Here is a 16889-nt window from a genome sequence, read left to right on the forward strand (position 1 = left end):
TTCGTTTTGCTTTTTGGCTTTACTGAAAGAAAGGGAGTTAAGTAGATTAAAGATCCGCGTTTTGAGTTGGAGGATGGGAGGGTGTACGAAATGGTCTAATATTCAAACAGGGTGTCTACGGGGCCTTGAAAACCTTGAAAACTTTGAAAAAGTATGATTTTTATAGCAAAATTCTTGTTTTGACTCGAGTTATTACTGTAGTCTTGGTGTGGGCGAAAGTTCCGAAATTTTTCTTTCTCGATTTGCTCGCAATCATCTATTTCAAACAAAAAAGCTGCCAAACGTCTTTTATGCGCCTCATTCAAGAGTGGAATTCTGTCATTTTAATCAATTTGAGCCTCAAAAAACCTTGAAAAGACTACGTAGACACCCTGTCAAAACAAACACCAAATTGTAAGTTTATTCTGACGCCCACTAAATGCAACCTGCTGCTTCTACAACCCTTTAATAACAATCCTATGAAATTCTTTTCAACTTCAGGTACTCAAAGATCCGATGGTTGTTGAACTCGAACCAGGTATTGTGATGTTTACATAAGTACTTCTGCTGTCAAACGGCTCTATCTTGCTTCAATATACATGTGTTTTTATAAGCAAGTGTCTGCCCCTATATCAGACTCGCATTATGCTTTATAGCATTCTATTGTTCTCAAACAATAGAGCCATTGTTTAGGTACCCAAAACTGAGTCTGCATATGCTTATAAACGTTATGCTTATAAAAGAAAAACATATTGGCTGCCAGTTTCCCTCTTCTTGATGTATGTTTTATCGTAAGAAAAAGAATTGGCTTCAAAGACCGTGTTCAATTCCTTACTAAGCAAACTGAGAATCCTTGACGTCATGTAACTTTCATTGAGGAAGGAGATAGTGACACAATTTTCTTTTTTTTCTTTTTAATTTGATGAGACTTTAATACCTCAGACAGTGAACAACCTGCAGTTTTTAGTCAATTGGCACCTCGAAAATCAAAAGGCAACCGTCTCTGTGGCAGAAAAACACAAATGAATTTCAGCATAAACTCGCTACTTCTTCATTATAAAAACAGCTAACATTCACTAGTCTAACAAGCTAGCCGACTAATTGAGACATAGTAGAAATAAAGCAAAAAATAATAGAGGGAACAATTTTTAGTCTATACAAACTAAATCCCGTAACAATAATCGTATCATCATATAACGCCTATACTACTGTATTACACGCATTATAAACGACTCCAGTCTAACATTCACAAACTTTTCATTTTTCAGTATCTGACATGAAAAGCGTGAGCTCGTCCAAACAAGACGTAGAGTAAGTTTTTTCCAAGCTCTTTTCACTTTTTAACTTTTTTTGGGAGTTGTTCAAGAAAATAAACGAATCAACATTGAGCAATTGGCATAGATTTATCATTGTGAATAGTTTGAGCAATCTCACTCAAACCATTCCCAATGATAAATCTATGACAATTGCTCGTCAGCTTGTATTTTACAGGCCAAAATATCAAAGATGTTGACTTTTGATTTTTCTGAACAGATGAACTAACTTAAAGGAAGAAATTTAGGCCGGAATTTCTTTTGGCGGCTGATCAAAACAGTTTTTTCAGCGGGAATTTAATTTGGCGGATGGCTTTAAAAATCAAATTTTGCGGTAATTTAATTCGGCAGATGAAAGATCTGCCCAAAAATGTTGTATAATAAGAAAAAACCTGTTTCAGGCCTGAAATAGCACGCATTTGGGGAATGGGTGAGTTCAAATTAAGCTCCAGCCAAAAATTTCTTCCTTTAAGGTAACCATCAATCATTTATCTTTTTTAGCTTCGAGCAAATTTTCAACGACGTTCTAAGTGAACCAACGTCTCCAAAATCAAAACAACAAGTAGTCGCTGAAGAGGAACGAATGAATCATGTCAACGATACACGAAACCATAATGGCTACCATCATCATCATGACGATTCGTACAGTGAACCGGAACCGAGAGAGGTTGAAGAAGAACAACCGGCTGGAACCGAACTTGAAGATTTAGTCGGCAAAGGGGAACCGTGAGTTATTTTTTGAAGTATTAACTTTTGTGAACTCATACCAATTCATGCATTTCCATATCCTTTTTATGCCTAAATGTTGCTGTTGAAGTTTTGTTTTTAACTTTTACAATGCCTCCAGAATTTTTGTGGGGGGGGATTGAATTCACTTGAAACCACTACTCTCGGGTACCTAATAGCCGGGGGGTTTGGAATAAACGGGGGGTTGGAAAAAATCTCAAAACTTAATAAGTGGGGGGGGGGGTTGGAATAAAAATGTCCTGAGTGGAAAATTTTTGAAAAAGAGGCTAGTACAGCATAATTGGGACAAAAAAACGGAATTTTCAAAAACATTTTCCCAAAAATTGATAAGCGGGGGGGGGGGTTGGAATAAGAATGTCCTGGGTGGAAACTTTTCGAAAAATTAATTAGCGGGAGGGGGTGCTATAAGGTACCCGAGACTAGGTTTCCTGGATGTCCCCTTTCAAATACTCTTTCGAGTGAATTATGACTTCTTTTTTTTGCAAATTCTTTTTTATCGCCTCAATATGGCTCTGTCTTAGAAAGAAATAATATTTTGAAATAATCTTCTCTGAAGAAATGAAAAAGGGCGAATAGTTAAGATAGAAATTGGATTAAGCAGAAATATGAAAAGAAATAAAGATGGCCTTATATTTAGTATCAGAAAGAATTATGACTCAGTGAGTTCATTGTACTCCAAAGAGAAATACATTGGATAGGTTGTACCTAGAGAACGAGAAAACTCGCCCTGAAAATTTGTTGCAAAAGGTTCTATGACAATAATTTTTTCATCCAATATGTTACTTCCCTCGTTATGAATATTTTCAGTATTTTCAGACTCGCTGCCAGACTTTTTATTTCTAATCCATGGCGTTCTAATCTCTTTCCTCAACAACTGAACTTGTGTTAGTTCTCTGACAATATCCAAGTAATCTAATCAGTGAAAAATAAAAAGCCTTGCGAAGTGCAACCAAATCAAAATAAAACATAACACATTTTTCTTTAACGATATTTCGACCTCTTACGTCACTACTAACCCGATCTCCATTCCTCACGGACATCTCCATTCCTCAATATTCCTCTTCTATTCCTCACCATTCCTCAGCATTCCTCGAACGTTCCTCAGGAATGGATATTTCAAAACTTTGTTTTAGCATTCCTCATTTATTCCTCAAACGTTCCTGAGGAATGGACATTTATGACGTTATTCTTAAGCTTTCCTCACTCGTTCCTCGAACGTTCCTCAAGAATGGAGATATTTCAACTTCATTTCAGCATTCCTCATCTATTCCTCGAACGTTCCTCAGGAATGGTCATTTCTGACGTAATTTTTAGGTGTTCCTCACTCGTTCCTCGAACATTCCTCAGGAATGGACTTTCATGACGTTATTTTCAAGCGTACCTCACTCGTTCCTCAGGAATGGACATTTCTGACGTTATTTTTAAACGTTCCTCACTCGTTCCTCGAACGTTCTTCAGAAATGGAGTTTCATGACGTTATTTTTGTTCCTCGAACGTTCCTCAGGAATGGAGATATTTCTTTTTCACTTTATTGTTCCTCATAGAGAGTCATCTATTCCTCAAACGTTCCTCAGGAATAGACATATATGTAAAGTGTTCATCACTTTTACGTATTTTATTATACCCAATACAATTTTTGGTTAATTCTTTTGCAATTATTCAAATTATAATTATAATTAGACAAGTGAAAGATTTTTTGAAACGTCAAAATAAATCATCGTATTTGCAGCCGAAAAAACGAATTTAGAAACCAAAACTTCATGATCAAACACAAATACACTCCTGTGCCACAAACCCACTGAGACCTCATCCCTACTGGAAAATTTTGCAAAAGTTCGTTCCTGGTGGGAAAATACCCCGGAATTTCATCCCCATTCGAGATTCAATGTTTAAGAATTGCACTCCAAAACCATCCCCACTGGATTTTTGTTCCACCTTGGAACAATAAAATTCCTATCCCTTATTGAGGAAAAAGTTCCACCGGGGCTGTGAAACATCTATCTCATCAAAAAATTGAGTAATTTGGCTAAGAACATTGATGTATGCTTATTAATAGTGGCTCTTATATAGATAAAGATGCGTTTTTTGAGCTGAAAAATCTTTTTTGCAAAAATCTGCTTCAGCCATCTTTTACCTACGATAATACCCTACTTCATGCAAAAAAGTGAAAGAACTAATGATCCAATCGGGCTCTGTCACATTCGAGGGTTTGTTAGTCATGCACCTTTGTGCCAAAATCAGAAACTTTGAATGAGCCAATCTTGAGAAAAGTTGGTAACAAACGGACGCACGAATATGGGTTAATTTAGCTTCCGTTACTAATGTGTTCTCAAGGACAAAAGTATTTCTCTAGCCCTCTCTCTTTCTCTGGAGGCAGAGCCTGAAATTTTAAACGACATAAAAGTTTTTGATATTGAATATCTTATCCATGAAAATGTATTAACAGCTCCGAAAATGTCTTTTCCTGAGGAACAAACGAGGAACACTTTTAAATAACGTCATGAAAGCCCATTCTTCAGGAACGTTCGAGGAATAGATGAGGAACGATAAAGTGAAGTAGAAATATCTTCATTCCAGAGGAACGTTCGAGGAACGAGTGAGGAACGCTTAAAAATAATGTCAGAAATGTCCATTCCTGAGGAACGTTTGAGGAACGAGTGAGGAACGCTTAAAATTAATGTCATAAATGTCCATTCCTGAGGAACGTTCGAGGAATAGATGAGGAATGCTGAAATGAAGTTGAAATATCACCGTTCCTGAGGAACGTTCGAGGAACGAGTGAGGAACGCTTAAGAATAACGTCATAAATGTCCATTCCTCAGGAACGTTCGAGGAATAGATGAGGAATGCTAAAACAAAGTTTTGAAATATCCATTCCTGAGGAATGTTCGAGGAACACTGAGGAATGGTGAGGAATAGAAGAGGAATAGTGAGGAATGGAGATGTCCGTGAGGAATGGTGATCGGGTTAGTAGTGCGTGTCTTTTTCAAGTTCAATTTATCCAAGTATTCGAATCGGTGAGCGTATTTTGCTGTAAAAATATTTCGCCCAGCTTTTATTACAATTGTCCTTGTTTGAAGGCGAAATTTCTTTTGCCGAAGGTTCGCCTGTTTTTAAAGTAAGTGCTCCTGAACATCTGATAAATACGAGTCTCATACAATGGAGTCCCCATAACTCACCATAAGCGGTTTTAGACCTCGTCGAACTTATCAGGGGAAGAGATTCGTAATTGTAATTTCATTGTTTTTTAACGAGCGTTGCACTTCTTCGCATGTTTCCGACGTACTTGCTCTATTGTCTTAAATCCGCAAAACTTTGAATAGTTGGAAACTCCACTGTACTAATACAGTTGACGCTCTCTAATTCGATCTTCAAGGGGAATTGGATTCTCATCGAATAAGGGAGCGTCGTTTATGAGAGTTTCTTGTTAACGGGGACTTTGAATTTCATCAAATAAGGGAGCCTATCGAATAGTAGAACGTCGAATAAGAGAGCTTCAACTGTATTAATATTCACATTTTCTCTTTAGACACAAAGCAGTATACACATACAAGCCTACCAACGAAGATGAAGTTGAACTCAACATCGGAGACATTGTCCACGTCCTTGAGAAATGTGATGACGGTTGGTTTATCGGAACCTCTGGACGTACCGGTGTGTTTGGAACGTTTCCGGGCAATTATGTCACGCCCGTATGATGATAATTCGAAACTGGTATGACGTATTGCTACACAATCTTGTTCAATATTTTCATTGGCAACTGTTATCAAGGAATTCGGTATCTTCTAAATATTGAATTTAGTTTCGATGATGTGGATTGGATGTTACGGGGAAGGCCATAAGAAAGGAAGGTAGATCTTGAGTCGATTCTGTTCCTGGACTTAAGAGTTATGGCGCAGGTTTATAACGAAATGAAAGGTTATAAGAGGTAATTCTAACAATGAATCAGCTCTAAGAGATTTGGACTAAAACCAAGGAATAAAAACTAAAAGAATATTATAATTTTTTTGTCACACATATTTCTGTTTGTTTGTGTCTTAATAAATTTTTTGTATCATATGCACTTTATATAAACAAAATAATTTTTTCTGGTATTTTTGTCTATTTTTTGTTGATTTTTTTTCTTTTTTGTATGTTTTTTTACTCAATTTCAATTCAAATATTAAAATTTTAGGTTTAATGATTATTATCACATATTTTTCATCTCTACTCTCTACGCAAGAATCTTTGAGGCTTTTTAATAAACCTTTTCTTACTATTAGACGGAAATTTTCATGTAAAGGGTTTGCCTTTTTTTTCCCCAATTTTTTCATCTTTCAACTTTGTCGATTTTCTACCTGCTGCTAAAACTTCTTGTATATTTCTACAAAGGATAAAATTTTGTAAAATTCTTTTCTAAATTTAAACCCTCGATCCAGATTCACTAAGGTTGGTTGCAACAGTGATTTTAACCTTTCATTTCATTTTACTTACTAATTTCTTTGCTTTGTTAACAGTTCTGTCAAATTTTTAGGGGTATCATAACATGTAAATAGAAAAAATTCTCTAAGATTTTCTCAGTATTTGCAAAACAGACTATTGCAGTGAAAAGCATAGTCTCAAGGAAATCAAATATGCTTTTTATCGATACTGAGGTTTTATATATTAACCTTATTATTGCTATTTTTTATGTTCTAGGCTACTTATATATGTGTAGGTGAATGAATTTCTGTTATAAAACGCTTGAATGTCTTGCATCTCATAGTAAAAAGTTGACTCAAACTTTACTCAAGCAAACTTGGCTACAAGTTTTTTTATAAGAACATCCAAAATTTTTGAAGCCTTCGGATGTTCTTAACTTTTTGAGTTTTAAGCCTAAAAATGTTCTTATTTTGACCATTTTGTGAATATTTTTTATCATTTTCCTAAGAAATAAGGTGTTTTTGAGTCCATAAAGCCTTAAAATGTTCTTGACTTGTTATTAACATTTTGGCATGTTCTTATATAGTAGCTAGTTAAGAGCTTCATGGTTTCGAAGTTCTGTAAGTCTAAATGAGAGATGTATTTTAAAATTGGTCATATTTTCGAAAGTTAATCGACATAACAGCGACGTAATAATTCTTTTTATTTCAAAAAGTCTCTTTGCTCTACTACTACTATGATTTTATTCAGTTTATCATAAAATGAAATTGTATAAAAAAACTTCTAGATAATTTGATAATATTGAGAAAAACATTTTCTATTCAAACTTTATATTCAGAAGTTTTCTTGTTTTTACTTCCAAACTTTTCTTACTAAGTACGTTTCCTGGTCAGGTCTACGATTTAATATAGGAGGATCGTAACCGCTAAAGTTCGCAAAATTGACTTGTGGATATAGATTCTTCGCAAAATTATGATTGGGGAGGGAAAATGCAACTTGACAGTACTTGTATTTGTATATAACGTTTATAAGCATACTGAGACACTAAAAACTAAACATATCATAAGCATGTTAGTGAGTTTTGAGGTTTGTCAGTGAAATAAAATTTTATTGCTAAAATGAAGAAAAAAGTCATTGTACAAACATACAAACATGCATTATAATTTTGTCGAGAAATCGTCGTTTTTGTTTTGCGTATAAAAATAAGCATATAATAAGCATATTTGAGCTTGATTCTAAAAAATTCCTTAGCATAACCGAGCATATCCCCAAAAAACATATGCTTTATAAAGAAATATGTATATGAAGTGCGGCCAAGAAACATGAGATTCAAATCAAAGATTTCGTAAAAATCAACCTGAGGGTCTAAAATTTAAATATTCTGCTAAGATCCTGTAAGGTTGAAAAACATGAGAAAGATCCCAACGGCGAGAGTGTTACGAAGGCCTTTAAGAGCACATACAAGTATAATATATTATAACCGTATTTATTTGGATGAGGACAGAACCCGATAAAGTCTTTTACAATTATCGGCCCTAAGTGACTATATTTTGGCTTGGTGACTAAAATTAGGGCCGAATAAAAATTTGGGCCGACTAAAGATTTAGAAAAGGTCAAAACTTAGTTATTAGTCGGCCTTTAGTGACTAAATTTTGACGAGGTGACTAAAATTAGGGCCGACTAAAATTAAGACCGACTAAGCTTTGGCCGATAAGGTAGAGATAAAGAAACGCCAATGCAAACAGCGCAGTAGTAAGCGATACATAGCCTTGCTGTTTCATATCGTATTGAAAATTATGATTATGTCTAAAAATGATTAAAAATTGAGTAATCTGAGATCCAAGACTTATAATCGAAATTTAATTGTGATTTTGTGCCACTTAGTCCAGGGAAAGTGTGCTAAAAATGAAATACAACTGTGCATTTTTGACTAGAAAGTATGAAATTTGGTACAGTGGTACCTTAGGGGGTAAGAAACATTTTAAGCTTCTGACCCACTTCCGAAACACCTGTTTGTGAATTTTACAGACCAGAATGCCTCCCAAACAAGCAATTTCATTTTTGTTCCAAAACATGTCATATCATATACTGTTGGAAAGGTTTTTTCATACTGATTCTAAAAATCATCACAACATGTATCTGAAAATGGACCGGAAGTGGGTCAGAGATCTTTATCCTTTTTCCTATGTGTCATTTTAAAAACATACTTTTACTTTCGTCTCTATAGCAACTTGTAACAGATGTAAACAGATATATAAGAGAACAAAGGAGGTCTGGAAAAAGAGCGGGCTTTTCTCGAGAAATTCTTTTGTTCACAAGTTTGTTTTTGCCGTCACCGAGAAACCATAAACCACGTGATCTACAATAGTGGATTTCATTGGTTTAGAAAATTCAACAACCAATCAGATTCGATCATGTGCACTACATAAACTGCACCTTGATCTTCCATTCCTCATTCGTTCTTCGCAAGGAAGTACAGGCGAACCGTTACGTCGCAAAGTATATCCCTGACTAAGTTTATCCACTTTTCAAAACTTTTCTTCTTTGATAACAAATCTCAATCAACATGGTAAGTCCATCAGTTTTTTTCAGCCTTTTTGCCTACAGTTTGGATCACTTCTACACAGGCCACAACTGACTTATCTTTGTAGACTCCTATCCTACAGATTTTAATCGTTTCTAATCGCTAAAGAAATTGCTTCATACCTAATCAAACTTCCCGTGATTTTTTTTTGCTTTGTTGTGGTCAAAATTCTTAGAATTCTACTAGACAATGCAGTGTCTTCATTTTCATGGTGTTTAACTCGTCATGTGTCGTTTTGTTATGAAGACATTGCATTGCTTGATTTCAAATGGGGGAGTGTGCCTTGTCTATCTAAGCAAAAATTTATAATCTCATTCAAATTTTCCAGCGTGAATGTATCTCAGTCCATGTTGGCCAAGCTGGAACCCAAATTGGTAATGCCTGCTGGGAATTGTACTGTTTGGAGCATGGAATCCAACCTGATGGTCAAATGCCTTCAGACAAAACCATTGGAGGTGGAGATGATTCATTCAACACTTTCTTCAGTGAAACTGGTGCCGGTAAACATGTCCCAAGAGCTGTTTTCATGGATTTAGAACCAACTGTTGTCGGTATGTGGAAAAGATTATTTCCCAAAATTATCTAGTATTGAAAGTAGAATGTCTCTGTGCTTCAGCTATGTCATCTTATCTGCCTGCGACTCAGCACTTTCTCGCTCACTCATGTAAATTTATCAGAAATTATTTAGTTCGAAGCTCCAATTTCGCAAAAAATAAATTTACCCTTAGCTTTCTGAAAAATTTCCAAACTTTAAAACCCATCAGATTATGTTATAATATATTTTTCAATAAGATAAGTAATTAAATTTTGTAATTGGAAATTCCGCTATTGTACTCACTTTGAACAGGACTTTAAAACAGAGAGGTGATTATTTACTTGGTTGATGTGGGTCTTTTTAGCCTGGAAAATTTTCATGTTGATCAGAATTTAACTTTGTTTTATCCTTTTTCTTTTATAGATGAAATCAGAACTGGAACATACCGTCAACTTTTCCACCCTGAACAACTGATCACTGGTAAAGAAGATGCTGCCAACAATTACGCTCGTGGCCATTACACTGTTGGTAAAGAAATCATCGATCAAGTTTTGGACCGTACTAGAAAACTCGCTGATCAATGCACTGGTCTTCAAGGATTTTTGATCTTCCACTCCTTCGGTGGTGGCACCGGATCTGGATTCACCTCCTTGTTGATGGAACGTCTTTCTGTCGATTATGGAAAGAAGTCCAAATTGGAGTTTGCTGTCTACCCAGCTCCCCAAATCTCCACAGCTGTTGTTGAACCATACAATTCTGTCTTGACCACCCACACCACATTGGAACACTCTGACTGCGCATTCATGGTTGATAACGAAGCTATCTATGATATCTGCCGAAGAAACCTCGACATTGAGCGCCCCACCTACACCAACTTGAACAGATTGATTGGTCAAATTGTGTCATCTATCACTGCATCACTTCGATTCGATGGGGCCCTAAATGTTGACTTGACTGAATTTCAAACCAACTTGGTCCCATATCCACGTATCCATTTCCCATTGGCAACTTATGCTCCAGTTATCTCTGCAGAGAAAGCTTACCATGAACAGCTCACTGTCTCAGAAATCACTAATGCCTGTTTCGAACCAGCTAACCAGATGGTCAAATGTGATCCACGGCATGGTAAATACATGGCTTGCTGCTTGCTCTACCGTGGTGATGTTGTCCCCAAAGATGTCAATGCTGCCATTGCTACTATCAAAACAAAACGTACAATCCAATTTGTTGACTGGTGCCCAACTGGATTCAAAGTTGGAATCAATTACCAACCGCCAACTGTTGTTCCAGGAGGTGATCTTGCTAAAGTTCAACGTGCTGTTTGCATGTTGTCCAACACCACTGCTGTTGCTGAAGCATGGGCCCGTTTGGATCATAAATTTGATTTGATGTACGCTAAACGTGCCTTTGTCCATTGGTATGTCGGTGAAGGTAAGGAAAACCAAATTTAAAATATTTTGATTTTGAAATTATGCACAATAAAAGGATATCAAAATTGATTATATTTTAATTTTAAGCTTCGCAATGTACTAAAATTATAAAGTGCAAATCTAAAATCATTGAAAGTGATTATGCTGGCCACTTTTTGAAATCACTGAACTATAAGTTTCATTTCATTCTTTCCAGGTATGGAAGAAGGAGAGTTTTCAGAAGCTCGTGAAGACATGGCAGCCTTGGAGAAAGATTACGAAGAAGTCGGTGTTGATTCCATTGATGATGATGGAGAAGGCGAAGATGACGAATATTAAGGAGATCTCCCCTAAACTGAGATCCTTTTTACAGTTATTTACTTGTAAGCAATATGTGTAAAAGAAATATGATGACATGAAAACAAAGATACAAAAGACTGAAAATGATAAATTGAGACGTTGTTTAGTTCCTTTTTGTTTTGAAATTTTTATACTTGATTCAATTTTAGGTCTTTTCTAATTTGTAAAATTTTCGATTTGTTCTTTACTGAAGTCTGTTCCTAAAACATCCCTCTCATTCCTCTTGAATGACTGAGTAGAAAAAATATTCGTTTTCAAATTTTTAAGAAATTCTACTATCGCTCAAAATCATCTTTCCAACGAGTTAAAATTTTTCATAAGAACAAACTATAAGACTAAAAGCTTCGATGGCCAAAATATTAAGAACATCTTAAGGCTTCAAGTACTCTATAATGCCTAATTTCCTAGAGAATTGCTCAAATATACCCCAAGAATGGCAAAATTAAGGACAGTGCAAGAACTCGTGTGAATTTGATGTTTTCACGTTCTCGTTGTCGTACTCGTTTGATTGCGGAAAGTGCCTATTTTAGTAGGGTCGTTTAGCATAATTTACAGGAAAAAAATAATATATAGCTGAAACTTTCTCCAGACCTTCTCTATAGGATGCTTATGCCTCAGGAAAAAAATAACCTAGAATCTAACTGGTGGAACATTCCCTTTTTGGGCAATTTCTTTTTTCCCCAGGCAAAACCCTAAGGGCGAAATGTTTTGAAAATTTCAAACTCATTTTCAGACAATATCAGGTATACCATTCGAAAGCTCTCAAAAACTATACAGAAGACTTTTAAACGGGTATGGCCGATTTCATTACCTAACTCGAGATATTTCATGCGCAAGTTCCACTTTTCGCCACATTTTGGTCTAAAATTGACCAAAAATTGCATCTTCTGCGTGCAGTGTAAGGTTCGAAATGATCAAAGATAAGAAAAATTGTACTCAAGTTGTCACCATATTTAGCCTAGTGGAAAAGGTCAGAAATTTTCAAGAAAAGGCATCGAGTCAATTTTTTTCGGCCAAATTTATTCAAATCTTTCTAAATTTTCTCTGCACTGTAAAAAAAGAAGGGTCCGATTTCAAGGGCCGTTTTGGAATCGAACCCCCCCCCCTGGGTTCACTACTAACTATGGTGTAGCCGAGGAATCAACCTCGTCCCCGTGTATCCCAGGCTTTATTTACGTTACTGATTGACGCCAGAGAATACCCTCTGGTGTTGGCTGATGCGAGTTCCCCCTCTCGATCCCTGCGTATTATCAGCTTTTTGATTCTTACTGATAGCGCTAGATAATACCAGGGTATTCTCTGGCGTCAATCAGAGTAATGTAAATAAAGCCTGTAATACACGGGGACGAGGTTGAGGGGGAACTTCTCAAAACAATACGTCATGAAATATTCTGACGTTACAAAGTTACACTGCAATGCAACGACCTCAATAAAGAAGAACGAAATCTGAAAAAAGAAAATCTGAAAAAAGAAATCTGACGTTTTGTTTTTGAATTACGTAATCTTTCGCGTTCGAAAACCAGCCAATGCCAGGGTTTTATCTAGCGCTATCAGTAAGAATCAAAAAGCTGATAATACGCAGGGATCGAGGTTGCCGAGGAATGCCAGTCAGTCGGTTAGCTGTCTTACTTTTTTTTATAAGCATAACGTTATCATGCATACTTAGGCTCAAACTCGGTAAAAAATAAGCTTAAGCATCGTCTACAAATTACAATACAAGAAAACTGTAATTTTTCCAGCCGAATCAATGTTCCGTGACTTAAAAATTCAAAATTTCCATGAACTCAAAGAAAATCAACAGAACGAAGTCTTCGCATATTATTTAAATAAACTAGTCATAGCTTTCACTAAATGCCCCCACATAAAAAGATCATGTCATGCACTTATAAAGCTTTAATGCTTTAAAGATTAAACATTAAAAAATAATCAGGAATAATTGATTGATTTAATTATTGATTGATTGGTTGATTAATTGATTGATTGATTGATTTATTGATTGATTGAGGCGTTTGCTTGAAAAAAAAAATATATTCCATTATAAAAAAATACATACTTGAAGAATTCATGCAGCTTGATAACTTAATAAAATTTAAGGAAAAGCTGGAAAAGCCTCTCAGAAATATATTTAAAAAGTTATTATGGTATCATTATCTTACTGATTTTCACATCTCCTGTTTGTTTGTTTTTTCTCCTAGTTTCTTTCTTATAACGATATATGTCATGATTATTATTCACTAAATAGACCTGTTCTGATAATGCCGCAGACATCTTAGATTGTAGGCAAAATATATAGCGGTGAATAAATCCACAAGGTAACCAATCAGAAATAGCTTGTTTTTTTTTCATTGGCTGCTATATTTCAACATTTCTCTATTGCTATTTTGCCTAATAAACAATAGTCAAGAGGATACTGTGTATAAAATTTATCAAAAAGTTCTGCGCCATCTTAAGTTTGGTGAAATAGAAACTCACTTATCCTAGTTAAGGCCTGGGCTCCACTAGCGTACGCTGTGATTGCACTTCTCAAGCAAAATCTTCTATGTTGTTGGTCAAAAGAAAAGTAAAGGAATGCCATTGTGGTTCATTCAGACGTACAGTCGAGAAAAATTAAAATGCGCCTAAATTTATTTTCAAGTGCATATAGTCCTTTTTCACGATGCAATCTTTTCTCCAAGCTAATCGCAGCGCAGACAATGAAGAGACGTGCCTTCAGGAAGCTAGACTTTTTGAGTTTATAGCTAGCGATATACTTTCCCTTTATGGTGTTTCTGTATGACTGTCTGTGTACCTAGTCTAACCACCGTTAAATGCCTTCGGGAAGGTCTCTCCTAACTTAGAAAGCCAGAATTTGGAGCTATTTCACCAAACCATTGGAGCGTAAGTTATTTAGGCTATCCACAACTGCATGAAAAAGTTTAACGTGCACATGTAAAGTTTAACGAGTAAACAAACCTTTTTCAGGTTTTTGAAAAAGATTTACCACACTGAAAAGACGTAAAAACACTCTAAGTGAGGTAAATTATTTTGAAGACCAAAAGAAAAAGTCAACCACGTTTGGATTCAACCTTACATATGCGTACATTCATCTTTTTTATACTTTGCCGGTTGTTTTACTAAGTTAAGAAGGACTTTCTCGAGTTACGACCATATGATGGTATTTAAAGCTCAAGAAGCCCCATAAACAATAAAGGTAGTTATCAATAAAATGACAGACAAAAATAAATTAGAGTTTGAACAAAAATATCAAATGTACATTTGAAAACTTAAGCAAATTTCTTTAAAGATTCTGGAAAAAGAATTGAAATCATTGCTGAAGTGAACCTCTGACTAAATTACAGTAGTTAGTATTCAGTTTCAAAGACAAGAAACAAAATTTGACATACAAAACACTTTTTCTAGTCAATGAATCAGCTCATCATCATCATAACCAGTCTGCCATTTTGTTTGTTTTGATTTGCACAAGTAATATTGTAATTCGTGTTATATCATACACTGTTTTGATTTGCATTTATAACAATCGCTTCAGCTTTTCAAAGCCAAATCAAAACTAAAATTGTAATATGTAATAATGATAATACCATATAACGTAATATGAAAATATGTATACTACCGTAACGTAATATGAAAATATGTATACTACCGTCCCGGAAAAAAACCGAACATTTACGGAAGAGACTAACTACGGATATGCTTACGCGACAACAACAACAACAACAAAACAATTCGCAAAATTTTGAGATTCCAGTCCAATATCTATGCGTGAAACTATGAGAGCCTCCTCGTCGCTACGCTCCTGCGGGGGCAATAAAAATAAACATAAATTAATTAAGGCTGAAAACGAGATTATGCTTAGCATTTGGGCCTCTTGACCCGATTTGCCCGTGATGCTTCTTTAAAAAAAGAGTGTACCAATCAATTATCTGGTACTCGATGTAGAAATTTTCTTCCGACACGCTAAAGCTCTGAAGGTCGGGAAAATTTTAACATTGCTCTGAAGGTCTGGTATATTGGCCCGCTCCTTCAGAGCTTTAGCGTGGGCGGCCGCCAAAGTTCAACAAGAGAACTCAAAAATGGTAGACGAAGCTACGAAATGAAAGTGAAAGTAGCGAAATTCAGGGTGTCCTTTACAGACAGTCGGGCTCATACAATATATACTTCGTTATGTAAATCGCATTACATTGCAGTAATATGTAGGATTTGATTTTATCGTTATACAATTTACGGATACCATAGTATGTTTTAGATATAGTCGACTGACAAATTGTACTTGAAGCTCCAGATTTTAAATTCATCGAAAAGGAAGAAATCAATTAAAATCAAGGAAAATCGCTACTGGGAAAGTTGCTCAGCACAAGCAAGACACTTCCAACTCATCAACAGAAACCGCCACTCTTAGCACTAGGTAATTTTTGGTTTTTCCACCAGGGGATGTCAACCAAACACCCATTTAGGGGCGACGTCCATATTCAATCTTGCCACACGTAACGGGAAAAGACCGTTAGTTTTCAAACATACCTACCCACCACCTTAACGGTCTTCATGATTTGACCAAACTTTTACTGAAGCTTTCATTCCCGCTAAAATCAAAACAAACGGCCCGCTGCTACAAAGGTCGCCATTTTCAGAGGTTTACAACGGCCAAATTCCATCACAATTTTTAAACGGCCTTTGTTTTTAAAACTCTCAAAGCAAGAATGTTATACTCTGAAACCACCCCTAAATTGCTCAGGGAAAGGATTTTGGATAGCATGCTAAAGGAAAAAGCGAAGAAGTGAGCGCTACGATAAGCGATTTTTGATTTTTTCCTTGGAATTTTTAGTGGAGTTTCATTTTGGTCATCAATGCCACAGCTAACTCTCAACATTCCGATATACCTACCCACTAACGGTCTTTTCCCGTTACGCGTGGCGACTTTGAATATGGACGTCGCCCCTTATTTTTTAAAATTTTATTTTTATTGAACCGGCTATATAAAATCACAACCCTGTGTTGACGCACTGTGGACAGCCCAGTGTTTTGTCCAGTGCCAAAAAGTATCCCTCAGCCATACCGGAAACCTTCTGGACACCAAACATTTGTGTGTTTCACAAATAATGCGCACCAGACACACCGGTTTGTGTCCAGAGACGGTGTCAATCGAACAACTGCGAACAAAAATCGCAATTGAACAGATCGAACGTAATCGAACGTGTTCGAATAATTGCATAATTATGTACTCCAGCATAAAAACAATGATACAGCCATGCATAATTTTTAAAATATGCATATTTTAAAAATTATGCATGGCTGTATCATTGTTTTTATGCTGGAGTACATAATTATTCAATATGGCTGCCTCTTTAAAAAAAGGTCTATTCGATTGTCGAATGTAATCGAATCTCAATCGAACGGCCGATTCCTGGGTAATATTCGATTGTGAATTGAATTGAATTGAATATATTTTCGCTGCAACACAGCAGGATAACCCCTTACAAAAAAAAATAGATTTCTCTAATACAATGGGGAACCTAGAAGAAACTGAAAAATTATTACAGAACTAAAGAACAAATGAATAAACGATT

The 16889-nt window shown here is 35.8% G+C and overlaps 2 protein-coding genes across 3 annotated transcripts in view; both read left to right on the forward strand.

The window, feature by feature from the left end:
* The window catches only part of LOC136820153 (sorbin and SH3 domain-containing protein 1 homolog), a 49589-nt gene extending 43370 nt beyond the window's left edge, over positions 1-6219 (forward strand). For both annotated transcript variants that reach the window (XM_067076393.1, XM_067076394.1), the window contains 4 exons: positions 481-517; positions 1248-1290; positions 1794-2018; positions 5569-6219. In XM_067076393.1, the coding sequence (XP_066932494.1) occupies positions 481-517; positions 1248-1290; positions 1794-2018; positions 5569-5737 (474 nt within the window). In that variant the 3' untranslated portion in view covers positions 5738-6219. The remainder of the gene's footprint in view (positions 1-480; positions 518-1247; positions 1291-1793; positions 2019-5568) is intronic.
* A 2644-nt stretch (positions 6220-8863) lies between these two features.
* LOC136820162 (tubulin alpha-1A chain-like) lies at positions 8864-11419 on the forward strand. Its single transcript, XM_067076399.1, has 4 exons — positions 8864-9009; positions 9353-9575; positions 9983-10990; positions 11186-11419. Exons 1-4 carry the CDS (start codon positions 9007-9009, stop codon positions 11305-11307), a joined length of 1356 nt encoding a protein of 451 aa, XP_066932500.1. The 5' UTR covers positions 8864-9006; the 3' UTR covers positions 11308-11419.
* Positions 11420-16889: the final 5470 nt, after the last annotated feature.

Source organism: Clytia hemisphaerica, unplaced genomic scaffold (assembly GCF_902728285.1).
Source record: "Clytia hemisphaerica strain Z4C2 unplaced genomic scaffold, Clytia hemisphaerica genome assembly, whole genome shotgun sequence".
Taxonomy (NCBI): domain Eukaryota; kingdom Metazoa; phylum Cnidaria; class Hydrozoa; order Leptothecata; family Clytiidae; genus Clytia; species Clytia hemisphaerica.